The following is a 26,689-nucleotide window of genomic DNA, read 5'->3' on the forward strand; positions in this document are numbered from 1 at the left end:
ATTTGAAGGGCCAGCCCTTTGGTTAGCAGCTGTAGCACTTAACCACTACGCCACCAGGGTTTCCAAAGAGCAGACGCTCAGTTACTCTTTAGGGAAAAAAAGAAAGAGTGAACAAGAGGTGGAAATCATCACAATTTATTTTCTCCCATATCTTTGAATAAGCTAAACGAATCCAGGCACATGTATATTTTACTTTTACCAAAAGGAATAAGGGAAACCAGGAGTTGACGAACTTTTACATATTTCTACCTCTACCTTGTGAACCCAACTGTTCTTTGCAGACTCTTTAACATTTCCAAGGTTATCCTTATTCTGATGCCATGTTAACTAGCTCTAGATCACGAAAAAAGACTCAAGGATTTTCAATTTGTTTTAACAATACAAAACTCTCACTCCTAAATCAAGCAACAAAACAGCAATAAATGCATGAGTATGAATTTAGATTCTGAATCTTAATAAACCTTCAACTAAAAAGAACAACATTTGAAAAATGCAAAAAACGAGCTAAATGTATAAGTCACTCAAGTATAACAAGAACACAAGAAGACATACATGTACTGCCTCCAGACCCCCGTTGCCTCCACTAATTAGAAGGTTAACAGCCATTTTCAACAACAAAGTGAAGAATCTCCAACAGACTTCACTAGAGGTGGGAGGACATGCTGGACTTCACCCTGAAAGGGGCCCTTGCCCTGGCATTAGGACGGGCCCCGGTGCATTTTCTGCCTGCGGCCCTCTCTTCGTAAATCTCCAAATTTCTTCATACACGGCTTGGAAGGCACCGGGGTCGGTAGCACTGATCTTGGCCAAAAACTCCAGGACTTTTTTCTTGTTGGCTTCAGTGTGGGCTCTGGGACCCCACAGGAATTCGTAGCGTGGAGGATCACTGTTGGGCACCTGCCGGTACTCCAGGTACTCTTCCTGCACCAAATCTTTGGTGATGAGCTTCCTGGGCTCCCCAAACATGAAGTGCCACTTCCCATCGTAGATCCCCAGCACATTCAGGAATGCCCACATCTCCTCCTCGGTGGCCCGGTCGCCATTCCTGTAGATCATGCCCAGGAGAGGCATCAGGAGCCCATTCTTGGGAAACCCCCTGCTACCAATAAAATTCTCTTCCTTGCTGATCTCCAATTGGCTGACAAGGGCATAGGATTCACCTTTGGAGTCGACTTCCTTCAGCTCAAGCCCAAAGACCACCTCCAGGTGCACAGAGGCTCTCCTCAGGATGTCAGGGAAGTGCTCCTTGTACCTTTTGTTGATGATCTTCATCATTTCTGCCTTCGTAATGGGCTCTTTCATTTTATATTTGTACAGCAGGAACTGCAACAACATGCTCACCCTCCGGGTTACGGGGTCTCTTTGAGACCTCTCAGTGGGGGCTGGGGCCGCAGAGGAACTTGGACCTCCCTCATCTTGGCCCTCGGCCCCTCCAGCAGCTCTTGTGCCCGAAGCACCAGCAGCAGCAGTGGTGATGGGCGGGATGCTCTGAGGCCCCTGGGGAACGGCAGTAGCAGGGGAGCTCGGGGGAGACCCCCCAAAAGGAGGAGAGGAAGAGGAAGGGGACCCTTCCTCCTCTGCTGCAATTGCCTGAGCACCATCGACACTGTGGGTGTCACCTTGGGTCTGGCGACGTTTCTCACGGGCACGGAGCTTACTCTTGTGACCACGAGGCATGACGACTCTGGTCAAGGATAGCAGGGAGGAGTGTAAGGAGGGCAGGTGATGTGGGCCCACTGGAGGAGGGAGGCAGAGAGGCTGTGCGTCCCTGCAGCAGAGAGATGCCTCCTTGGCTTTAACAAAGGCCGCCTTTGCAGGATTCTAGGAGGCCACTGCTCTAGGATCCCACAAGGCTTCTACTGTCCTGCTCAGGACCCTGTAGAGGAAATTAGAGAAAGGATTACGTTGTAGATTGTCAGCCATGCTTGGGGCTTATGGGGTTGACAGCAGGGCCTGGCACTAGGGACTCTGTACTGGGTTATTTGGGGTTCACTCTTAGGGCCATCATTTCACCTGCTGGCAGGGCCAGGGCACATCCCCTATGCTACTCTAACTTGACACCTCAAATCCCTCTGGGATTCACAAACAGGAACTAAAGGAGGCGCTCAGCCACCACTCCTGGCAGGTTGTCTCACTGACGACAGCGCAGTGGAGCCCGTTCTGTCTGTGGCTCCTTGGAGGCCTCAGTCCTCCACCAGGTTCTCACCATGGCTGCCCCCTTTCACCAGGTCCCTCACCTCCGTGGGATGCCCTGGGAGTTGGTGAGTGCAACTCACTACGTCACCATACCCAGGTCCTCCAGGTCCAAAAGCAGGGCTGGGGCTCTATGTTTCCCCCTCATTTCTGGAAGGAGTCTCCTCACCATAACTATGTATCCTCACCTTGACTCCTACTAGGGACCAAGTCTCCTGCCTCTGCTGAATAAGCCTCTCCATTAGTCCAAGGACTTCATGTCCCTGAGACCATGTGTCCCTAGGAACAAACCAGGGGGCACCTCAGCCCGACACCTCTGACTGTGGCTCCCCTGGGCCAACAGCAATGGGAGGCTTTGCTGTATCCTCCTCTCTTCTTGGGGGACGGGAGAAAAAACCCAGTGCCATCGAGTCAATTCCAACTCATAGCGACACTATATGACAGAGTAGAACTGCCCCATAGAGTTTCCAAGGAGCGCCTGGCAGATTCGAACTGCCAACCCTTTGGTTAGCAGCCGTAGCACTTAACAACTACGCCATCAGGGGAGGAGAGAAGAGGGGTTAATTCCCTAGTGTCTTCTAAAGGATTTTTACCTTAACTCCCACCAGTTTCTGGGATCCCTCTATCTCCTTACTTGGGGCTTAAACAAAGTCACTCATCTCCCTCAGACACTCCAGGCAGGATTCTAGAGTCCCTGGAACTTGCCAGATTTGACCTGGGCTTCCAGGGCTAATGGCGTTGACAGAGCCCATGGCAATCCTCCCCATTTTGGATTGAGTGTTCCCAGTACCTCGGTCATGTCTTCCCTTCACTCTGCACCATTCCTGGGACCCCACCCGCTGTTGTCATGAGGCCACATCCCTCAAAAATCACACCTTCCTGAGACCTCACAGTTGGAAGTCAGAGTGACCCATATCTTTTGCAGGCTGTTTTGGGAATCCTAGGGCTGGCCAGGGCAGCGGGGTTCACCTGACCCCCGAGTTCTCAATTGGTGACCCTTCATTCCTCACTCAGGCTTCTGAACTTGCTTCCAGGAAGGACCTGGGATTCCTCCCTCTAGTAACGGGAGTCCACCTGAATGCACGGGTGGGATTTCTGGCCCAGTCCAAGGCCCTCACCTCCCTAGAGGGAAGTCGGGGTGCTACACACCTGGCTACTCGTGCCCGGGGGCTCCCAGAGCTGAGAGTAAGGTTGGGCTGTGGGTGGCCCCTCTTTTGCACGGAGGCCTCCTCTTTAGCACTAAGGGTCCGCGCCTCACCGCCAGTTAGGGGCTACGTCTCCTCCCTCTTGAGAACTGGGCTGCTTCCTTGGACCAAGGCCTACCCGTCCCCGAGACTCTCTAGGCCAACGTCGGCCTGGTGGCCTTGTGGCTGGCGGTTGGGGGCGGGACATGGTGGTACCTCCTCTGTTACAGGTTCACTGCTCCCCTTAGCTCACACTCAGGGTCCTCACCTGGACTCCTGTCCAGTCCTGAGACTCCACCCTCCTCTGATAATAAGCCGCGCCCCTCAGATCAGGGGCCGCAACTTTCCGGCACTTCCTGTGTAGAGACAGGACGCCAGGATTCGTCACATCCGGCCAAGGCTGGATGGGGCCCTCTAAGGGCCAAGGCTATTGGGGGGCTTCCGAAGGCCGACAGCAAGGGCGGGACCCCTGAAACCCCACTGTACAGACTTGGGTGGTCCCTTTGTACTCGCTCATGGTCCTCACCTTGATACCTATCAGAGCCTAGGGATTCTGCCTTTACAAACCTGATTCACAGGGTGAGAACAAGAGTCAACCTTGCAGAGACCCTAGAGGGGGCAGTCAGGGCATTCCTCATGCTACCCCTGCCTGGGTCCTCAAAAGAGCGCAGGCTGGGTGAGCGCTCTGAGAAGACGCTCTTTTGGGGGTAGGTCGCGGCTTTAGCACTCAGGGTCCCCACCGTAGTCCACTTAGGGACAAGGCTCCACCCTCTGCATAAAGGGGGCTGCCCCTTTGGACCAAGGCCTTCCCTTCCTGACACCCTTAGTGCTGAAATGAGGGGGCACTTCAGGCTGATAACTCTGCCTGGTGCTTTGCAGGATCAAAACAGGGCCTGAGCCCTACATCGGGGTCTTTCTCTTGATGGGGGTGTCCTCAAAACACACAGGGTCTTCACTTTGACTCCTGTTAGGTCCTAAGTCTATTCCTGCTTGAGAACTATAACTGCTCTCCCTTCCACCCCCCATTAGACTAAAGCCCTTGCCACACAGAAACCCTACAGGAGAAAATAAAGGGATGCCTCAGACTGACAGATTTCTTGGGACCTCACAGAGCTGTGAACAGGGTGGGACTGTGTGAGGAGACCTTTGTTTTGTGGATCCCTTCATAAGAGGAAGGATCCTTATTCTACCTCCTCCTAGGGCCTAGGTGTCCTCCCTCTGCAGAACTAGGGCCAATTGAAATGTACCAAGGCCCTGAGACAATCTCTGCATAGCCATTTCTGGGAAGGAAATGAGGGTAGTGCTTAGTTTGATGGCTCTGAGCTTTGCATCCCAACTGAGACAGCAGTGGGGGAAGGGACTTTGTGGAGCTTTGTCTGTTCTGGGGTGGATGGTTCCCTCCTTCCTCAGTCAGGGTCCTCACCTTGACACCTGATCAGTTCTGAGAATCTACCCTCTACTCACCTGAAGATCCTCTCTGATCAAGGTCCACAACTTCCTGGCACCATGATTTGGAAGCCGGGTGATGCATATCTGTCCACAGCTCTTCAGGACTTTGAAGGAGTGACAGCAGAGATGAGTCTCTATGGGACAACACTGTTCTGTCTGGGTCCTTCCATCATCCTCATTCAGGATCGTCAGCTTGATATCTATCAGAGACTGAGACTCCTGCATCTACTGACTTGAGGTGCCCTTCTTAGGCCCAGGCTGTCAAGTCCCTGAGAACTCTAAAGGATAAGTGAGGAGATGGTCAGCTTGACAGCCCTGCCTGGGGCTTTCGAGGTTTGAGAGCAGGTTCCAGTTTATCTCTGGGTGATCCCTATATTCTGGGGTGTTCATCTTCCCAGTCCTCACTCATGGATGTCCTCATCTTGGTTCCTGTATTTGGACTAAAGGCTTCCCAGGAAACGTCACCTCTCTCCAAGTCTTGAGTCATTTGCCTCCTGGAAATCTTGCAGAGAATGGGTCCCTGTCCGAGAGCGATTTGAGATGGAGATGCTTCAGCACAAGTCAAGGGGCCCAGAATAGCGCTTTCGGCAAAAACCAAACCCACTGCCATCGAGTTGATTCCGACTCATACCAAACCTATGGACACAGTAGAACTGCCCCATAGGGTTTCCAAGGAGTGGCTGGTGGATTCGAACTGCCAACCTTTTGGTTAGCAGGGAAGCTCAACCACTACCAGGACTTCTCCTCTTGGGCAGTCTCCATAATGCACTCTTCTGTGGTCCAACATGCAAAAGTTGCTGTTTACTAAGAGCTTGTCCAGTTTTCTAGTTGTTTAGAGCAGGAGGGCAAGTCTGTTACCAGTACCTTCCTTAAATCCAGAAGCCTGTTGCTACTAATTTAGGAAAAACTCATTGCAACATACACAGCATTGAAACATTTTACACATGGGTTTCTTGCAGATTCTAGAAAGAACACAATTTTGTGTTTGGGGAAAGGACCTCAAGAAGAGCTGTTTGTTTTAGCCTCAGGCCATCCTTCCAGAGATTGTACGTTCTGTTTTCACAAATCTGCACAGATGCCCCTTAAATCCTTGTCTTATCCATCCAGCACAGGGGTACTCAGAAGGTGCAGAGAAGGTATGCAAAAAATAAGTCCCTGCTTCTTCATCTTTACTTCTCTCTCTTTTCTTTTTTTTTTTTTTTCAGCCTTTAGGGCCTATGAATAAGCATATGCCATTATACAACTTTTGCCACCTTTAAAAGTGCATACTATTTATTTCATCCATTTCATTGTGTATCTCAGAGTGTAATTATTACAAAATGAATGCTGTTTTCTGTTCAGATGCAGAAAACTTGTTCAAGCCCTCCTTTTATTTTGAAAGGTATGTCTCATTTTTTTTTTAATCTTACAAAACTTTAGTCACTGACTCTGTTTACCTAGATGACCAAGAATGCAACTCCTGTACAGGGACATTTTTTAGGCTTAGAAAAGAAAGTGTGAGTGGTAGAGCTCGTGTTTTATATTCATAATGTCAGTTTGCCTGCATCTTCTTTGGTATTGGTTTATTCCCTAAAACGCCATGACAAGGTTCAGTACTGCATTTTAGAGTAGGAAACTCTCTTGGTGCTCCCTGAGGGTCTAACCAGTCTCCAAGCCCTGCCTGAACTGGCCTCTGGGTACTTCACTAAACTCGTCTCCCAAACCTCTCCTCTTGTTCACTTCAGTCAATGATAATGGCTCCTGTGTGTTCCTTGGAGGGACAGAGCTTGGTCCTATGTCAGGGTAGTTACCTTCCACAAATCTTCTAGAAATGCTCATTCCCTGGATATCCATATAGTTTTCTTTCTCATTTCTTTCAGGCTTCTATTCAAATATCAATTTCCCATGGAAAGCTGCATAACAATTCAGAATGAACTCAAATAGCTTCAAAGTGTGTTTGATTTGGCAAAAGAGAAGACAACGGTAATCTTCAAGAATTTAGTTTCCTGAATACATGGCATTAACAGGATGCAAACCATAAGTAGCAATACACAAACACCAGAAGATAAACTAGATAACTGGACTTCCGAATGTGGACATGGGAAGGCGAAGGGCAGAGGGTTCCGGGCACCGAACCCAACCCCCAGACGCCACTGGAAATAAAAAGCTCTCTAACCCTCTCAGTCAGCGAGCACGTGGCCTTATGGTCCCTAGACCCCCCACTGCACCTTGTCTGCACCAAGGGTAAATTTCCACCTTCTGTTTCCCTTGCAACCGGTGGTGTGGCATACGTCTTATTTCGATCAGCTGATAGCACTGGACAAGAACCCTCGTTCTGTTACAGATTTTGGCCACTCTGGCCAGGACTTGCAGACTCCAAAACCTGGGCAGTGAGTATCTGGACCCCTCGCAACCCCTTAAGATGTGCCCTGACCCCATCTGATCAGTAAGGAGTGTCGGGTGGCCACCGTGATCCCCGCCCCGGGATGAGATCCGCTGGGTCCCCACCTCAGCTCAGAAACAGAAACTGGATGGGAAAGGCCTCTGAATTAAGGTAAGGGGGTGGGACCAGGTTGTTCCACTGGTCATCTAGGGGGGCTAAAGTCTCCCCTGAGGGGGTTACAATCCTCCCGGGGAGCTAAGGAAAGAAGAGGGTGACAACAGTGCAGTCCTAAGACCTGACCCCAAGGTTTGTAAAATGAGTGAAGTGGCGGTTGTGGCCCCTGGGACCCAGCCTCAGCCTAGCTGGGGTCCCTCACCCCATCTGAAACCAAGGGTATCAGGTCACTCTGCCCTCGGCGACGGTCTTTGTCCATCTGTGATCACCCAAGGTTAATTGGTAGTTGATAGAGGGTATTTAAGTCCCTCGGAGGCTGCCCTGCCATGGCGACAATCTTTCTTTCAGAAACCCTTTTCCTCTTTCCCTTTCTTTCTCTCTATCTCTGCTCTCTGACAGCAGACCACTGGTAACTTAGTTCATGGTCATTGATTTTGGTTAAGTCCTGGTTCAGGTTTTCGTTTTTGCATTGTTATTCTTTGTCGGTCTGTCTGGTGGACACTCCTCTAGGTTGGGGGGGCGTCCTTCTGTCTGCATGCATTTAAAGCTGGTGTTCTTTCTCTGTGTCTTTGTGCGAGTGTGTAGGGTTAGGGACAGGATAATCCTAAAAACATTCCAAGGCGTTCACCCTTAAGGTGTCTTCAGAGAACTGAGATAAATTCGGTTGTAATCCTGGGAAAAAGAGAAAGTCCTCCGTGCCGCGGCCAGGGTTGGTGGTCAATAGCCCTTACAGTTTCAGCAGCGTGTGCGGCTCACCTCCTGGACCTGTGCCGGGTCGGAGGAAAGCTAGACAATTAACCAGGGACAGCAGTTCAAATGTCCCGCGAATTTTCCCTTGCCATCACCCCATACGGGAGGGGGGCGGTTTCCTGCCGAGGGAGAAATGTAGCCCTGGTTGCCGCAAAGCCCGGACAGAGTCAACAGGGAGGGCTACTCCCCGGCCAGTATCCCCTCCACCAAACAACTCTGGTGGTGAATAGGGGCCAGTTTCCCTTTAGTACAGCGGGCCTGATTAACTGGAAGAATAATAACCTCAGGATGTCGAGGGAAACCAAAGAAATTGTATGAACTGTTTACTGCCATCTTTACCTCTTTTGATGCCACATGGGCAGGCTGTCAATCCCTCTTAAGCACCTTCCTCCTTCCAGAGGAGAAGAACATGATCCCAGACAAGGCTGGAGAGAAAGCCCAGAGGTGACATGATGCTCTATAGACCAGAGATGCAGTCGATGACATCTTCCCCCTTCAAGACCCCACTGGGACCACAATCACACAGTAGAATATGGTAGGCTCCCCGATGTCGGGACTGTCTTTTAGTGAGCCTTAGATGTGGAGTGCCTAAGTTCTTAGATTGGAACATAGTACATGAAATTAACCAGTGTAAAGATGAGGACCCTGCAGCCTTCCTCGAAAGAGTTATAGAGCCTTTAGACTATATACTCATTCAAGATCCAAAGGACCCAACAAATGCTCACATTGTCAATAACATTTTTAGAAGACAGTGCGACCTGGATTTTGGGAACCAACTTCACAAAATAGAGGAAGGAGTTACTATGAGTATCAAACACCTAGTCGAGTTGGCATTCAAGGTCTATAAGAACAGAGAAGAAGACAAAAGCAGGAAGTGCCAAGTTGCCCTACCAGTAACAGCAGCAACAGTACAGAAATAGCAAAAGGAGATAATCAATGTGTATATTTTGAGCAGGAAGCCCACTGACACAGAGAGTGTCCTGAGAGAGAGTGAGTACCGAGTAACTCAATACCAGGCCTCTCTAGTCAGTAATCCCTGCACATCAGTCCAATCTGTTGCGGCTCCAGATTCAGCAACCCCTCTTCCCACTCTGTTCCTGAGAGATTGTGTCCACCGTGACCCACAAAATCAACCTCTAAGACATGCCAGTTTAGAGATCTTCATAGGTGAGTGTAGCTTCATTGAGGGTGGCCAAAGGAGAGTGGGCCACGCAGTTGTCAGCCACACCAAAGTCCTCGACGCGAACACTCGCCCAAATGGAACCTCAGCCCAAAAAGCTGAGCTGGTTGCAGTGATCCAGGCCTCGCGGCTGGCCAAGTAACAGACAGTGACCATTTAAATAGAGTTGGATAACATGTTGTCAGTTTTACATGTATAAGAGATTTTGTGGAAGCAAAGAGAGCTTTTGAATTGAGTCAGTAAGAAATCATACATGCCCAATGGATTTTACAACTCCTGCCACTCTGGCAGTGGTACACCACAAAGGAGATCAATAGGAAGATACAGTAGTGGCCCAAGGCCACAAAAGGGCCGACTTATAAGCCAAGCAAGCAGCGAGAACAGTGACCCCAGTAGTAGTGCCTGATTCTAGCTTAGCATAAGCTATAGAAGACTTTTATAGTTGCAAAAATAGGGGCCAGACAGGGAAGAAACAACTGATGGGGCTTGGAGGAGTGAAAAGGTAGAGAGCAAGAAGAATGAAGAGAAAACAGAAAGGTGAGAAGGAAGTAGAAAGGTAGAGAAGAAAGGGAGGGATGGCCCCAGACTGGACTGTCCTAAACATAAATATACTGATTTATTATGCTACTGGATCAGGTTATAGAGTTTTGTGAGCAGCTGGCTCTGCACCACTTGTCACTCTGTATGGTCCCTCTCAACATTAAAAACCACTACTTACAAAAAAAAGAAAAAAGAGAGACAAGATTTTCTTGGAAGTATTAAGAGGAGACTAAGCACCAGCAATATGTTCTGGAAAAAGATTGCAAGAGAAAGGTAAACTGGACTATTGAAGCCCACCGGACCAAACCTTGCAGGAAGACCTAATTAGCACAGGCTAATTTTTTTTTTAAAGACCCTTCACATGGCTCCATTCAGGACTAGGGTTGCACCTCAAACCAAAGTTAGGGTAAGCCTTGTGGAGCTTACGTATCGGCGTCCCCTCCTCAGTAACTTGTGGGAGGGCTTCATTACTCTGGGTCCTGAGGATACCTTGGAGGCTAGAGACATATACAAAGCTAGCTCACTATTAAACGATATTTGTATTCTGTAGCAGGAGTGCTTGACTCTCTTGACAGGTACATGACGTGGCAGACTCTTCACAACCTGAAGTCTTTTTGTCCGTGTCAAGACCTGGAGCACTACAGACCCGGCAGGAGAACAAACCCTGGGCACTGCAATCAAGATCGCCAAGAAGGGAGAGTAGGTCCATAACTCTTGCCTCTAGCTGCCTGCTACTCAGGACACTGACCAACAAGCCCTGCAGAACAGTAAGAACTGACAAGACAGTAATAACTGAAAAACTCAGGCTTCAGAGGATTTAAAGTGATAGACAATTGTGCCAGTTGACTGTCATCCCCTGGCAATTATGCAGGTTGTTATTCATGACTGCTCAAGTTTCCCACCAGTATGCGGCCTTATATCCTGCTTGTTTATTTCCTGTGTCTTCTTAGAAGAAAAACGGGGTCCCCAGAAGGGCAGGATAATTATCTCAGAAACACCTCAAACGCTCTCCACTTAAAGGATGGCTGGGTCTGCTTCACCCTTTCCCTACCAAAACTAAAGATAATGTAGAGGCAATCCCAGTCCAGGTGCCCCCACCTACTAAAAACACCACTAGATTCTCCATGCGATGGGTCTCCCCAAGGCCCATCTTCCATTAATTACAATAGGGACTTTGTCCAACAGACTATCCAGGGTCTCACTGACTCAGCACTGCTAAAACCCCAGGCAACTGGAATGAGACAACTTATCTCCACACTAATCTGACCAACCAAGTCGGTTACTTGGAGATACCTAATGAGAGAAGAAAATCAAGAATTTCCCAAGAACTTTTTATTTTCTCCTTGACTATTGCTTGCCCAACCACATGGGGCCTACACCCCAGACACACTCATTTACCTCTGAAAAACATTTACAATGCCACAAGAGAAAAATACACACTCGAAGTGCCGAGTGTGCCACCTGGGCTTTGTGGTCCCCTGGCTCAGAGCTTGTGGAGCTGCAGTTGGCCCGAATGAGCTGGTGCCACCCTCGGTGGCTGTGCCATCGCTGAATCTTTGTGTGCCCCCCGGTGAATGTGTCTGAGTGTGTGGGTCTGGCTGGTGCCTGGGTGACCGCAGCCCAGCTGTCGTTGTCCTGGCTGTGGATGGACAGCTTCTTACATCGGCCCTGTCACAACCACCGGTCAGTGTTCCCTAGGACTTTCGTTTCTCTCAGGCACCAGTGTCTACATGTCTTGGGCCTCCAGGTGAGCCTCAGGTTGTAGACTAAAGAGGGCACTGGGTTTAATCCTAACTGGGGCAGGTGCAGTAACAGGGTTCCTGGTCCCTTTTTGAGAACTCGAGTCCCTCCAAAATAAATGGCTACACAAGTTCCACCAGGGCCCAACTTCACAAACTATCTGAGATACCGTAAGGGTGGCAATCCCAAACTTAACATGGCGTCTTCCCCTTCTAAGATCCTTGGCCATGGTGGTCCTGCTGCTTGTATTCAGGCCTTGTTTGTTTAACCTTTTAGTAAACCTTGTGTCTTACAGGCTTCAAAAGTTCCACCTGCAAATGATGCTATGACAGGGATATTACCCCATCTCCCCCGAGTAGGTTCCAGCTAGAGCCCTGTTCTACGCCAGCGTCCTTAGGCAGCAGGAAGAAGCTACAGAAGATGAGACCTTCAGCCGTAAGCCCCTTATAACATTAAAAGGAACCTGTTAGAGAGGGGATTGAAGCCTCTATCCAGACATCCCCCCACTGCACCACGGTTCCCCACCCTCCTCGCTGTCCCCCCAAACTACAGCTTCTAACTGCACTTTTGCCCAACCACGTTGCGGCCCTACACGGTTTGAATTTGGCATCAGAGTCCTGTGCATGCGTGAAACAATATTTGAGCACATGCGCAGGACCTGAAGAGCAGTGTCCTCAATCTGTCCTTGGACCTGAACATCACTGACATGATTCAACATCCGGGCCTCCAAATGTGGACATGGGAGGGCTAAGGGCAGAGAGTTCAGGGCACCAAATCCAATCCCCAGACGCCACTGGAAATAAAAAGCTCCCCAACCCCCTCAGACAGCGAGCACCTGGCCTTATGGTTGCTAGACTCCGCATTGCTCCTTGTCTGTGCAGACAATAAATTTCCACTTTCTGTTTCCTTGCAATTGGTGGTGTGACATCCATCTTATTTCGATTGGCTAATAGGAGTGGACAAGAACACTAGTTCGGTAACAAGGTCACGAAAGCTCCACAGACACATCCAAAGTCCATGAGGGACCAAATTACTGAGCTGAGGGCTATGGGGCCATGGTATCGGGGAACATTTAGCTCAATTGGCATAACACAGTTTACAAAGAAAATATTCTTCATTCTAATACACTGAGTAGCATCTGGGGTCTTAAAAATTGTGAGTGGCCATCTAAGATATTCCACTGCTCCCAACCCATCTGGAGCAAGGGAAAATGAAGAAAACCAAAGACACGAGGGAAAGATTAGTCCAAAGTACTAATCGACCACAAGTACCACAGCCTCTAGCAGTCGGAGTCCAGCACAAGTAGATGGAGCCTGGCTACCACCAAGGACTGCTCTGACAGGGATCACAATAGAGGGTTTGAATAGAAATGGCGAAAAATGTAGAACAGAATTCTAAATCACGATAAAAAAAAAAGATTTACTGTCTGATGGAGACTGGAGAAACCCCGAGAGGATGGCCCCTGGACACCCTTACAGCTCAGTGCTGAAGTCACATCTTCATAGGTGAGAGTAGCTTCATTGAGGGTGCGCAAAGGAGAGTGGGCCACGCACTTGTCAGCCTCACCAAGGTCCTCGATGCAAACGCCAAAGATTAGGCAGGCCCATAAAACAAAATGAGTCTAAATGGGCACACCCGCCCAGCAGCAAGGACCAGAAGGCAGGAGAGGACAGGAAAGCTGGTAATAGGGAAACCAAAGTCGAGAAGGGGAAAGAGTTAACATATCACGGGGTTGGCAACCAATGTCAGAAAACAATATGTGTATTAATTGTTTAATAAGAAAAGTACAGTTAAAAAGAAAGAATTCACTTTCCCCATAGAGGAGGACGGATGCTAATGAACAAGATACGAAGCAAAGTGTAAGTGGCAAGGAACTGGACTCAGTTAAAAACTTTTCATTTTGAATCATAGTAAAAGGGTAGCTAGACAGAGCCTTAAAGATAACGAAAGGAGAGCTGCATTCTCTTCATTGACTCAGAAGTTACTGTCTAATTAGCTAAGACTCAATTCCTAGGTTTCTGTATATCTGTTCTTAAAGTTTAACGGTTCAGAGCACAAGTGCTGGAGAAAGATCTGAATTCCATCACTGACTTAAAGCAAATATCATTCTCTCAAACTCCATTTCTGCATCTGTAAAATGAGGTCAATAATAAAATTCGTGTATGAACTAATGTGTGGTAAAAGATTAACATGGTCGATGGTACGCAGAAAACAGTCAGGAAATCTCAGCTCTCATCATTTTCTTTGTTCCCTAAAGATAGTTCCCTGTCTGTTATTGCTTCCTATTCTATACATTATTGGTTAGCACAGTCCCTATCACATAGTATGCTTGTATAATTATGTGTTCGATAAGTATTTGATAGGAAATATACGATTTGGCAATGAATGGAAGAAAATAATTAAAGACGTAGCTGGAAAGGTTATATAGTTAAGTAAAGATTTATGTCATATAACAAACCATGCCAAAATTTAGTGGCTCAAAACAACAGCCATTAATTTGTTCATGAGTCTGTGGTTTCAGTTGGGACGGCACATCTCTGCACCATATAGTGTTGTCTGGGTTCACGCCCGAGTTGGTGGTCAGCTGAAGGTCCATGGCCTCACTTTCATGTCTCTTACTCGGCTACCTGTCTTTCTGTTGGCAGGGGCAAAGGAGGTATCTAGGCCATTTAGCTCTCACCATGCAGCAGGCTAGCCTGCATTTGTTCACATGGTAGTGGTCACAAGACATCTCTTTTCAACTCTCTACCTGTCATGTTTGTTATTATCCCATTGAACAAAGCAAGCACTGTGGCCAAGCCCAGGGTCAGTATTGGAAGGGACTTCCCATGGCTTGGACAACAGGGAGGGTAATCAGTGTGGCCATTTATGCACAGGTGAAAATAAAATGCAGTAAATAGATCTCATGATATTTGAGCGTATTTACTGCAAAGGGAAAGTTCCTGATTAAGAAAGCAACATAAGCTTCTGAAAGGAAAGACGAGTTCATAGGACCAAGGAGTTTCAGGAGCCAGAAGGGTTCCTGGACGTCTCTTCCTCGGGAACTAAAAGGAGAGATGAAGTGATGGGCGTGAAGGGGAGATGTGGCTGCTAAGAGAAGCTAAGGCAGTTCTCAACCTTACCAGTTACTGCTGCGTTGATTCCAACTCGTGGAGGCCCCATGTGTGCCAGAGAACAACTGTGCTCCACAGGGTTTCCAATGGCTGATTTTTCAGAAGTGGTGGAGAGGGTGTGCACCCCTGCAGCAGACAGATGCCTCCCTGGCTTTAACAAAGGCCGCCTTTACAGGATTCTTGGAGGGCACTGCTCTAGGACCCCACAAGGCCCCTACTGTCCTGGTCAGGATCCTGTAGAGGAAACTACAGGATGGATTAGGTTATACATTGCCAGTGCTGCTTAGGTCTTCCTGGGGTGACAGTAGGGGCTGGCACTAAGGACTTTGTACTGGGTTAGTTGGGGGTGAGCTCAGTTCATATCAGAGTCATCATATCGACTGCTGGCAGGGCCAAGGCCACTCCCCTCTGCTACACTGAACTTGATACCTCAAATTCCTCTGGGACCCACAAGGAGGAACCGAAGGAGTAGCTCAGCCACCACTCCTGGCTGGGTGTCTCAGTGATGACAGCACAGTGGGGCTCGTTCTGTCTGGGGTTCCTTGGAGGGCTCACAATTCCACAAGGGTCCTCACCTTGGGTGCCCACTTTGACCAGATCCCTCACCTCCCTGAGATGCCCTGGAAGAAGTAACTGCAACTCAGTAAGTCAGCATGTCAGGTCCCCATGTTTCAAAGCAGGGGTGGGGCTTTATGTTTCCCCCGTACTATAGGGAGGAGGAGTTACCTCATCATAATTCCATGTCCTCACCTTGATTCCTCTTAGGGACCCAGTCTCCTGCCTCTGCTGAGTAGGCCTCCCCATTAGCCCAAGGACTGCATGGCATTGAGATGGCCCACCCTCAGGATAAATGAGGGGGCACCTCAGTGTGATATCTCTGACCTTGGCTTCCCAGGTCCAATAGTAGAGGGGGGACATTGTACAGCCTCCTCTCTTCTTTTTTGGTGGGCGTTAATTCCATCTTTCTTCTTCAAGGATTTTTACCTTGACGTCCACCAGGTTCTGGGATTCCTCCCTCTGCTGAATTGGGGCTTAATCTTAGGCCCTTATTTCCCTTATACCCTCCAGGCAAGAGTCAAGGGTCACCTGAGCTTGTCAGATTTGTCCTGGGCTCCCAGGACTCATGGCATTAGCGGGGTTCAGTGTAGCCGTCCCCATCTTGGGTCTAGTGATCCCTAGTACCTCAATCATGTCTTTCCCTTGACTCTGCACCATTCTTGGGACCCTATCCTCTGCTGACCTGAGGCCACAGCTCTCAGACCAAAGACCACACCTTCCTGAGACCTCACAGTTGGAAGTCAGAGTGAGCCACATCCTTTGAAGGCTGTTTTGGGAATCCTAGGCCTGGCCAGGGTGGCTGGGGTCACCTGACCACAGACTTCTCAATTTGGTGACCCCTTCATTGCTCACTCAGGCTTATGACCTGGCTTCCGGGTAGGAACTGGTATTTCTCCGTCTACTAACTTGAGTCCACCTGAAAGCAGGGGTGTGATTGGTGGTTCAGACCAAGGCCCTCACCTCCTTAGAGGGGAATCAGGGTGCTTCACATCTGGCTACCCCTGCCTGGAGGCTCTCAGAGCTGAGACCGAGGATGGGATGAGGGCGGCCCCTCTTTTAAGGGGAAGCCACCTAATTCACATTAAGGGTTCTCGCCTCGCCTGCAGTTCGGGTCTAGGTCTCCTCCCTCTTCGGAACTCGGGTGCTTTCTTGGACCAAGGCCTGCCCATCCTTAGACTTCACAGGCAGAAGTCAGCCTGGTGGTCTTGAGGCTGGGAGTAGGGGCGGGACTTTGTGGGACCTCCTCTGTTCTGTGTTAGGTGTCTCCTTAGTCCACATTCAGAGTCCTCACCTGGACTCCTGACCAGTCCTGAGACTCCACCCTCCTTCGCTGATGAAAGTCTGAACCCACTCAGACCAGAGGCTTCGCCTTCCCGGCACTTCCTAGATGGAAGTCGGTGCATGCCCACCCTTCACATTTGGCCAAGGGTATGGGGGGGTCTCTGAGGGCCAAGGCCCTTAGGGGCGTGTCTCTGAGCACCAACAGCAGGGACAGCATTCTTAGGACCCCGTTTTTCTCGGGTTAATTGGTCACAATCCTCCACATTCAGAGTCCTCACCTTGACTCCTGATCAGTCCTGAGACTCCACTCTCCTCTGCTGAGGAGAGCTCACATTCCCCAAACCAGAAGGTGCAGCTTCCCTGCACTTCCTCAATGGAAGCCAGGACATGTCACATCTGTACAAAGCTACAGGGAGGGCCTCCAAGATTCAAGACATTTGTGGTAGAGGCCAGAGGCCCCGAGGGTGGACAGCAAGGGCAGGATTCTTGGGACTCCAGTATTCTGGAGTGAGTGGTCCCTTAGTGCACACACAGGGCTCTCGCCTTCATACCCATCAGAGCTTGGGAGTCCCGCCTATGAAGACCAACTCACAGGCTCAGAAGAAGATTCTCACCAAGCCGAGACCCTGGAGGGATAGATCAGGGTGTGCCACACTATACACTTCCGAGGGGTCTCACAGGAGTGCAGGCTGTTTCACTTCTCCTGGAAGATCATTTTTAGGCAGTAGGATGCCCCATAAACACTCAGGGTCCACACTTAACTACAGTTAGGTACTAGACTCCTCCCTTTGCAGAACTGGGGCTGCCACTTTAGACCGGACCCTCCTTCCCTGAGACCACTCAGGAAGAAACGATGGACACCTCTGGCAGAGAGATCTCCCAGAGGCTTCCCAGGACTTAGAACAGAGGCAATGCTCTCTTCTGCTCCTTCTGTTGATGGAGTTACCACTCATAACACTCAGGGTCCTCACCTTGCCTCCTTTGAGGGCCTGAGTCTCCTCCCTCTATGGACCTGGGGTATGCCCACAAGATTCTCCAGGCAGAATTGAGGGGACTCCTCATCCTGACATCTCTGCCCTGGGACTCCCAGGGCCAACAGCAGGGAGCATTTTGTGTGGCCTCCTCTGTCTGGGGTGGGTGGTTCCCTCCTTCCTCATTCACAGTCTTCATCTTGAACCTGACCTGTCCTGGAAATCCACTCCCTGCTGAATCCCAGGTTGCTCCCCTCATATCAAGGTCTTCACTGACCTGGGACCACTGATTTGGAAGTCAGGATAAGGCATATCCAGCCAGGACTGTCTGAAATCTCTCAGGGCCAACTGCAAGGCTAGACGCTAGGGGACGTCACTCTTCTTGAGGGGCCGCCCAACATCTTCATTCAGGGTCATCACTTAGATATCTATCAGAGGCTGAGTGTCCTTGCTTTACTGACTTGGAGGGTGTCCTTAGGCCACTGTCTCAGGTTCCTGAGAAATCTGAAAAACAAGTGAGGGCACTACCTGGGGCTCTCTAGGTCTGAGAGCAAACCCTGTGGCTCTTTTGTGTGATCCCTAAATTCTGGTGTGTTTTTCCTCTGTGTGTTCTCATCCACTGGGGTGCTCTTCTTGGCTCCTCTTTGATTAACGACTTCCTGAGAAATGCAACATCCTTGCAAACTCAAGCAAATTTCCCATTGGAAATCTTGCAGAGATTGGTTCCCTGCCCAAGAGTGAGGAGTGGCATGAATGAGGAAGCTGCAGCCAAAGACAAGAAGCCCAACACAGGTGGTGGACTGTCAGAAAACCAGGCTGATCTCATCCTTCTCTCCCTCAGCCACACACAGAGGCTCAGGTAACGTTGGTTCTGATAGATCTACTTTCTACAGGCAGGGGCTCTCCAGGATGATTTTATGAGCCCCAAATCTTTTCAGGTTCTCTGGCCTTGTATATGTCAATGATTGTATTGCCATTGAATATTGTCTTTTCCTTTTCCTTATTCACACATCTCACTTATTTTAGTATCCACATAGCTCTGGCTATACAGTCCAACTCAATGCTCTGGGCTCAGCAGTATTCATTTTCTTACCTGAGAAACATTTTGTAGTAGAGAGAAGAATAGTGAATTAAGAGACACACGGTAAGCCCCTGGCTGGGAGGAGTGGTCAAACAGTGTGGGCTCTAGACGGATTCAGACCAGGGGTCTAATGTAGCTCGCTCATGTACTAGACTTGCAAGCTCGAACACATTACCAAACACCTTGAGCTCCAGGTTCTTCTTCTGTGAAGTTGGATTGATAAGCCCTGTCTTCTAGGGCTGGTGCATTGTGCGCGAGGCATGAGAAGCACGTGGCAAGCCGACTGGCAAATATTGGGTCTTTAAAGAATGGCAGTTATTACTATGATTATTTTGACACCACAAAGTACCACCCACCCATCTGAGAATTTTTGTTTTGTTTTCTTCAGGGTTTGTAAGATTATGCAGTGCTCTAGGACAAAGAAAACCAAATGAGAAGAAATACTACTTAGAAAGAAAAACTAATATTTTACAATAACTTCTTAACATCGAGTCAATTCCAACTAAATGCAACCCCATGTAGAACTGCCCTATAGGGTTTCCTTGGCTATAAATTTTAAAGACACAGATTGCCAGGTCTTTCTTCTGCGGTGCCACTGGATGGGTCTGCACTGCCAACATGTCAAGGTCAAAGCATTTTATCACTCATTAGGGAGTCTCATAGTTATCTAGTGCTGTTATAACAGATATACCACAAGGGGAAGGCTTTAACAAATAGAAATTTATTTTCTCACAGTTTAAAAAAAAAAGGGAGCCTAGAAATCTGAATTCAGGTGCTGGCTCTAGGGGAAAGCTTTAACTCTTTGTTTGCTGAGGGGGAAGGTCCTTGTCTTTCTTCAGCTTCCGTTTCTTCTCTCCTTGGAGATCTCACGTGCCCTGGCAACTATCATTCCCCACTTGTGATTACTTGCTTGCCAAATCACCTCCTTTATATCTCAGATGAGACTGGACTAAAGATACCCCCCTGCAAAAAAAAAAAAATCACTGCTGTCCAGAAGATTCTGACTCACAGGGATGCAACAGGACAGAGCAGAACTGCCCCATAGGGTTTCCAAGGGTGTAAATCTTACAGAAGCTGACTGCCACATCTTTCTCCCCTGGAGAATGTGTCGGTTGACTCAAGACACACCTTACAACCCCCTCTCTTTAACATAACACATATTCCCAAATGGCATCATAACCATGGTTATTGGGTCATTATTTACACCACCTGTTTTGGGGGGACGTGGTGGTTAAATTCAATCCATAGCAGGGAGTAAATTTTTTAATGTGCATGTGGGTAGACTGTCCCAGTTTAATGAACACAAAGCTCTTAGAAGTGCTGTCAAGGACAATTTCCCCTCCCAACTGTCCTTCCACCTATGTCACCCCAGTTCTCATCACCATGGCCAAAAGGCCAGTTTTCACTTGGTGTTTGCCAAGTGACACTGAAGACAACCTCATTCTACCATCCTTTCAATGGCATGGCCTCTGGCTCCCCCAGCCAAAGGCAAAAAGCTACTAACACTGGCTTCCTCACATGGAGTATCTCCCTATTTCTCAGAAACTCTGGAAATGATGTGCATGACACACACAGTCAGCACTTGTGTTCAAGAGCACTGGGACAAGAACACAGGACACCTTCCAGTCCTGCTCCGGGGGGGATTTCTCTCGTTTACCGTCAATCCCAGAGGCAGTGTGAAGAGCTGGTTGCCACTCCAGGCGAAGTCATTCCACACTGAGACACATGATGGGAATGTCTGACCCTGCACACTCCTCCCGCAACCCCATCTGGACTCGCCCCTGCCCCCAGCCTCACCCCTACCTGCTCTTCTCGCCCCCTACCCTTCCCTCCCCTATGTTTCCTAACTTAAAATTCCCCCAGTGCACACTGAGAGATCAAAATTTCCCAAGACCCCAAAATGCCCTCCCTCAGGGCATTTGCACTAGAGGGAATCCTGAAGTGTTCACTGCGTTTCTACTAGTCCTGAGGTCTTGGAGAGTACTTCCACCTCTTTCTTATTTCATAGCTGTTGTCAGACTCTAAAATCTATACTCGGGCTTCGACACCTTTGCTTAAAGGGCCCCAGTACTAGCAGGAAGCCTTTCAAAGGGCAGACGCTCAATTACTCTTTGGGGAAAATAAGAGGCAGGGAACAAGAGGTCAAATCATCACAATTTATTTTCCCCCACATTCTTAAAGAAGCTAAACAAATCCAAGCACATGAATGTTCTACTTTTACCAAATGGGATAAGGGAAAGCAAGAATTGACCAACTTTTATGGTTTTCCACCTCTACCTTGTCATCCCAACTAACTCTTTTGGATATCTTTAATATTTCCAAGAACATCCCAATTCTGATACCACGTTAACTAGTTCTGGATTTATAAGAAAAGATTCAGAGATTTTCAATTTGTTTTACACAATACAAAACTCTTACCCCCAAATCTGGAATACAACAATAAATGCATGAGGGTGAATTTAGATTCTGAATCCTAAAACCTAAAAGAACAACATTTGAAAAGTACAAAAAATGAGCTAAATCTTCAGGTCACTCAAGTGTAACGGGAATAAAAGAAGACATACATGTGCTCCCTCCAGCCCCATGTTGCCTCTGCTACTTAGAAGGTTAACAGCCATTTTCAACAACAAAGTGAAGACTCTGCATCAGACTTCACTAGGGATGGGAGGACTGGCTGGACTTGCCCTGACACTAGCCCTGGCCCTTTCTCTGCTTGCGGCTGTCTCCCTCATCTCTCCAAGTTTATTTATACAGGGCTTGGAAGGCACTGGAGTTGGTATCTTTGACCTTGGCCAGAAACTCCAGGACTTTTGTCTTGCTGGCTTCAGCTTGGGCTCTGGGACCCCACAGGAATTCGTAGCGTGGCGGATCACTGTTGGGCACCGGCCGGTACTCCAGGTACTCTGCCTGCACCAAATCTTTGGTGATGAGCTTCCGGGGCTCCCCAAAGATGAAGTGCGTCTTCCCATCGTACATCCCAACCATATTCAGGAATTCCCACATCTTTTCCTCGGTGGCCCGGTTGCCATTCATGGAGATCATGGCCAGGAGAGGCATCAGAAGCCCGGTCTTGGGAAACCCTCTGCCGCCACTCAGATTCTCTTCCTCGGTGATCTCCAGCTTGCTGACAAGGGCATAGGATTGACCTTTGGCGTCAGCTTCCTTCATGTCAAGGCCAAAGGCCAGCTCTATGTACTCAGAGGCTCTCCTCAGGATCTCAGGGAAGTGCTCCTTGTACCTTTTGTTGATGATCTTCATCATTTTTCCCTTCGTAATGCGCTCTTCCATTTTATACTTTGACAGCAGAAACTGTGATAACATGATCACCCTCCTGGTTAGAGGGTCCCTTTGTGACCTCTCATTCGGGGCTCGGGCCGAAGAGGAACTTGGACGTCCCTCACCTTGGCCCTCGGCCCCTCTAGGAGCTCTTCGGCCCGAAACACCTGCAGCAGCAGTGGTGGTGGATGGAGCTCTTTGAGACCCCTGGGGAGTGCGAGCAGCAGGGGAGCTCTGGGGAGGCCCCCCAAAAGGAGGAGAGGAAGAGGAGGGGGACCCTTGCTCCTCTGCTGCAGTGGCCTGAGCACCCTTGACACTGTGGGTGTCACCTTGGGCCTGGCGACGTTTCTCGCGGGCGCGGAGCTTACTCTTATGACCACGAGGCATGATGACTCTGCTCAAGGACAGCAGGCAGGAGTGTAAGGAGGGCAGGTGATGCGAGCCCACAGGAGGAGGAAGGCTGAGAGGAGATGTGCCCTGTAGCAGAGAGATGCCTCCTTGGCTTTCACAACCGATGCCTCTGCAGGATTCTTAAGGACACTGCTATAGAACCGCACAAGGCTCTGACTGTCCTGGTCAGGATGCTGTAGAGGAAATTAGAGGAAGGATTAGGTTGTAGATTGCCAGCCCTGCTTGGAGCTTACTGGGGTGACAGCAGGGGCAGACACTAGGGACTCTGTACTGGGTTACTGGGGATTCTTCTAATTTCACTCGTAGGGCCATCCTATTAACTGCTGGCAGGGCCAGAACACCTCCCCTCTACTACTCTGACCTTAAAACCTCAACTCCCTCTGGGACCCACACGCAAAAACTGAAGGATCAGCTCAGCCACCACTCCTGGCAGGGTTTCTCAGTGATGACAGCACACTGGGGCCTGTTCTGTTTTGGGTTCCTTGGAGGCCTCAGTCTTCCACCCGGGTCCTCACCATGGCTGCCCCCTTTTACCAGGTCCCTCATCTCCCCGAAACACTCTGGAAGTTAGTGCAACTCGCTAAGTAACCACACCCAGGTCCTCCAGGTCTGAACGCAGTTTTGGGGCTCTGTGTTTCCCCCTTTCTTCTGGGAGGAGTCACCTCATCAGAACTCAGTATCCTCACCTTGACTCCTAATAGAGACCATGTACCCTGTCTCTGCAGAACATCCCTTTGGTACCCGATATCATCGAGTCAATTCCGACTCATACCGACCCTACAGGACAGAATAGGCCTGCCCCATGGAGCTTCCAAGGAGCGCCTGTTGGATTTGAACTGCCGACCTTTCGGTTAGCAGCCATGCTACTAAACCATTACGCCACCAGGGTTTCCTCTCCTGGATAAGCCTCTCCATTAGTCCAAGGACTTCATGTCCTTGAGACCATCTGTCCCTAGGAACAAACCAGGGTCACTTCAACCTGACACCTCTGACTGTGGCTCCCCTGGGCCAATAGCAGTAGGAGACTTTGCTGTATCTTCCTCTCTTCTTGGAGGAGGGGAGAAGAGGGGTAAATTCCCTAGTGCCTTCTAAGGTATTTTTACACTGACTCCCACCAGTTTCTGGTATCCCTCTGTCTCCTGAATTGGGGCTTAAACGAAGGCGGGCATCTGCCTCAGACACTCCAGGCAGAAGTCCAGAGTCGCCTGAACTTGCCAGATTTGTCCTTCCAGGGCTAATGGCATTAGCAGAGCCCACTGCAATCCTCCCCATTTTGGGTTGAGTGGTCCCAGTACCTCAATCATGTCTTCCCTTCTCTCTGCACCATTCCTGGGACCCAACCCTCTGGTATCAGGAGGCCACATCCCTCAGACCAAAGACTACACCTTCCTGAGACCTCAGAGTTGGAAGTCAGAGTTACCCATATCTTTTTGACGCTATTCTGGAAATCCTAGGGTTGGTCAGGGCGGTGGGGCTTACGTGACCCCAGAGTTCTCAATTGGTGACCCCTACTTTGCTCTCTCAGGCTTCTGAACTTGTTCCAAGGTCGGGATTCCTCCCTCTACTAACTTAAGTCCGCCCAAAAGCAGCGGTGGGATTTATGGCTCAGACCAAGGCCCTCACCTCCCTAGATGGAGAGTAGTCGGGATGCTGCACATCTGGCTACCTCTGCCCGGGGGCTCCCAAAGCTGAGAGCAAGCTTGGGCTGTGGGCAGCGCCTCTTTTAAGGAGAACCCTCCTCATTAGCACTAAGGGTCCTCGCCTCGCCTGCAGTTAGGGTCTAGGTCTCCTCCCTCTTCGGAACTCGGGTGCTTTCTTGGAACAAGGCCCGCCCATCCTGAGATTTTACAGGCCGAAGTCAGCCTGGTGGCCTTGGGGCTGGTGGTAGGGGCGGGACTTGGTGCGACCTCCTCTGTTCTGGGTAAGGGGTCCTCTTAGTCCACATTCAGGGTCCTCACCTGGACTCCTGACCAGTCTTGAGACTCCACCCTCCTCCAATGATGAAAGTATCAACGCGGTCAGACCACAGGCCACGCCTTCGCGGCACTTCCTGGATGGCAGTCGGCGCATGCCCGCCCGTCACTTCCGGCCCAGGCTATAGGGGGCCTCCGAGGGCCAAGGCCGTTGAGGGGGGACTCCGAGGGCCAACAGCAGGGGTGGCGCTCTTAGGACCCCGCTTTTCTGGCGTTAATTCGTCACCGCAGTCTAAATTCAGGGTTCTCACCTTCAGTCCTGGTCAGGCCTGAGATTCAACTCTCCTCTGCTGAGGAGAGCTCACAGCCCCCCAGACCAGAAACTGCACCTTCCCAGCACTTCCTAGGTGGAAGCCAGGGCACGTCACACCTGTACAAGGCTGTACTGAGGGCCTCAAGGATCAAGGCCCTCCTGCAGGGGCAGGGGGGCCTCCGAGGACCGACAGCACAGGTGGGCTACTTGGGACCCCAGTGTTCTGCTGTGAGTGGTCCTTTAGTGCTCATGCAGGGTCCTCATCTTGATACCTATCAGTGCCTCGGAGTCCCGCGTATGAAGACCTGACTCGCATGCTCAGAACAAGATTCTCACCACGCCGAGACCCTAGGGGAACAGGTCAGAGTATGCTGCACCGTACACTTGCCTGGGGCCTCAGAGGATTGCAGACTATTTCACTACCCCTGGCAGATCCTTTTTAGGCGGTAGGTCCCCCCCTACCCCAAACACTCAGGGTCCACACCTTACCCCACTTAGGGACAAGACTCTGCCCTCTGCACAATGGGGGCCACCCCTTTGGACTTAGGCCCTTCCCCCCAACACCCTTAGTGCTGAAAAGAGGAGACACTTCAGGCTGATAACTCTGCCTGGTGCTTTCCTGGATCAAAACGGGCTAAGCTCTATAGGGATCTTTTTGTTTGTTGTTGGGGGTCCCCTCAGAACACACAGGGTCTTCACTTTGGCTCCTGTTACATACTAGGTCTGTTCCGTCTCAAGAACCATGACTGCTCTCCCTTCCACCACCCGTTACCCAAAGCCCTTGCCACACAGAAACCCTACAGGAGGAAATAAAGGGGTGTCTCAGACTGACAGCTTTGCTGGCACCTCACAGAACTGTGAACAGGAGTGGGACTCTGAGGAGCCCTTTGTTTTGGGGAGCCCTTCATAACAGGAAGGATTTTTATCCTGCTCCCTCCTAGGGCCTAGGTGTCCTCTCTGTACAGAACTAGGGCCAATTGAAATGTACCAAGGACCTGAGACAATCTCTGCATAGCCATTTCTGGGAAGGAAATGTGGCTAGTGTTTAGTCTGACAGCTCTGAGCTTTGCATCCCAACTCAGACAGCAGCGGGGGAAGGGACTTTGTGGGCACTTCTCTGTTCTGGGGTGGATGGTTCCCTCATTCCTCAGTCAGGGTCCTCACCATGGCACCGTATCGGTTCTGAGAATCTACCCTCTACTTACCTGGAGATCCTCTCTGATCAAGGTCCACACCTTCCTGGCACCATGATTTGGAATCAGAGTGATGCATATCTGTCCACAGCTCTTCAGAACCTCGAAGGAGTGACAGCAGAGATGAGTATGGGACACCACTATTCTGTCTGGGTCGTTCCATCATCCTAATTCAGGATCATCAGCTTGATATCTATCAGAGACTGAGACTCCTGCATCTACTGATTGAAATCTTAGGCCCTCAAGTCCCTGAGAACTCTAAAGGATAAGTGAGGGGATGGTCAGCCTGACAGCCGTGCCTGGGGCTTTCTAGGTTTGAGAGCAGATGCCAGTCTGTCTCTGGGTGAGCCCTATATTCTGGGGTGTTCATCTTCCCAGTCCTCATTCATGGATGTCCTCATCTTGGTTCCTGTGTCTTGGACTAAAGGCTTCCCAGGAACTGTCACATCCCTCCAAGTCTGGAGTCATTTGCCTCCTGAAAACCTTGCAGAGAACGGGTCCCTGTCCGAGAGTGATGTAAGATGGGGACGTTTCAGCACAAGACAAGGGGCCCAGATCAGCGCTCTTGGCAAAAGTCAAACCCACTGCCATCGAGTTGATTCCGACTCATAGCGACCATATAGGACAGAGTAGAACTGCCCCACAGGGTTTCCAAGGAGTGGCTGGTGTATTCGAACTGCCAACCTTTTGGTTAGCAGCCAAGGTCTTAACCACTACCAGGCCTTCTCTTTTTGGGCAGTCTCCATAATGCACTATTCTGTTGTCCATTGTCCAAAACTGCTGTTTACTAAATCTTGTCCAGTTTTCTAGGTGTTTATAGCATGAGGGCAAGTCTGTTACCAGTAACTTCCTTAAGGCCCCAAGCCTGTTGCTGCTGATTTAATAAAAACTAATTGCAACATACACAGCATTGAAACCTTTTACACATTGGTTTCTTGCAGAGCTCTGGAAAGAACACAATTTTGTGTTTGGGGAAAGGACCTCAAGAAGAGCTGTTTGTTTTAGCC

At 49.7% G+C, this 26,689-nt stretch overlaps 2 protein-coding genes across 2 annotated transcripts; both read right to left on the reverse strand.

Moving 5' to 3' along the window:
* Positions 1 to 669: 669 nt before the first annotated feature.
* Positions 670 to 1,677, reverse strand: LOC126068835 (melanoma-associated antigen B2-like). The gene has a single exon (XM_049871528.1). It carries the CDS (start codon positions 1,675 to 1,677, stop codon positions 670 to 672), a length of 1,008 nt encoding a protein of 335 aa, XP_049727485.1.
* Positions 1,678 to 21,318: 19,641 nt separating this feature from the next.
* Positions 21,319 to 22,239, reverse strand: LOC126068836 (melanoma-associated antigen B2-like). The gene has a single exon (XM_049871529.1). The coding sequence runs from the start codon at positions 22,237 to 22,239 to the stop codon at positions 21,319 to 21,321; it is 921 nt and encodes a 306-aa protein (XP_049727486.1).
* Between the last annotated feature and the right edge of the window lie 4,450 nt (positions 22,240 to 26,689).

Source organism: Elephas maximus, chromosome X (assembly GCF_024166365.1).
Source record: "Elephas maximus indicus isolate mEleMax1 chromosome X, mEleMax1 primary haplotype, whole genome shotgun sequence".
In the NCBI taxonomy this organism is placed as follows: Eukaryota; Metazoa; Chordata; class Mammalia; order Proboscidea; family Elephantidae; genus Elephas; species Elephas maximus.

Bases quoted from the DNA above. Each gene is read 5' to 3' on its own strand.
- LOC126068835 (XM_049871528.1), bottom strand. From the start codon at position 1,677: ATGCCTCGTGGTCACAAGAGTAAGCTCCGTGCCCGTGAGAAACGTCGC.
- LOC126068836 (XM_049871529.1), bottom strand. From the start codon at position 22,239: ATGCCTCGTGGTCATAAGAGTAAGCTCCGCGCCCGCGAGAAACGTCGC.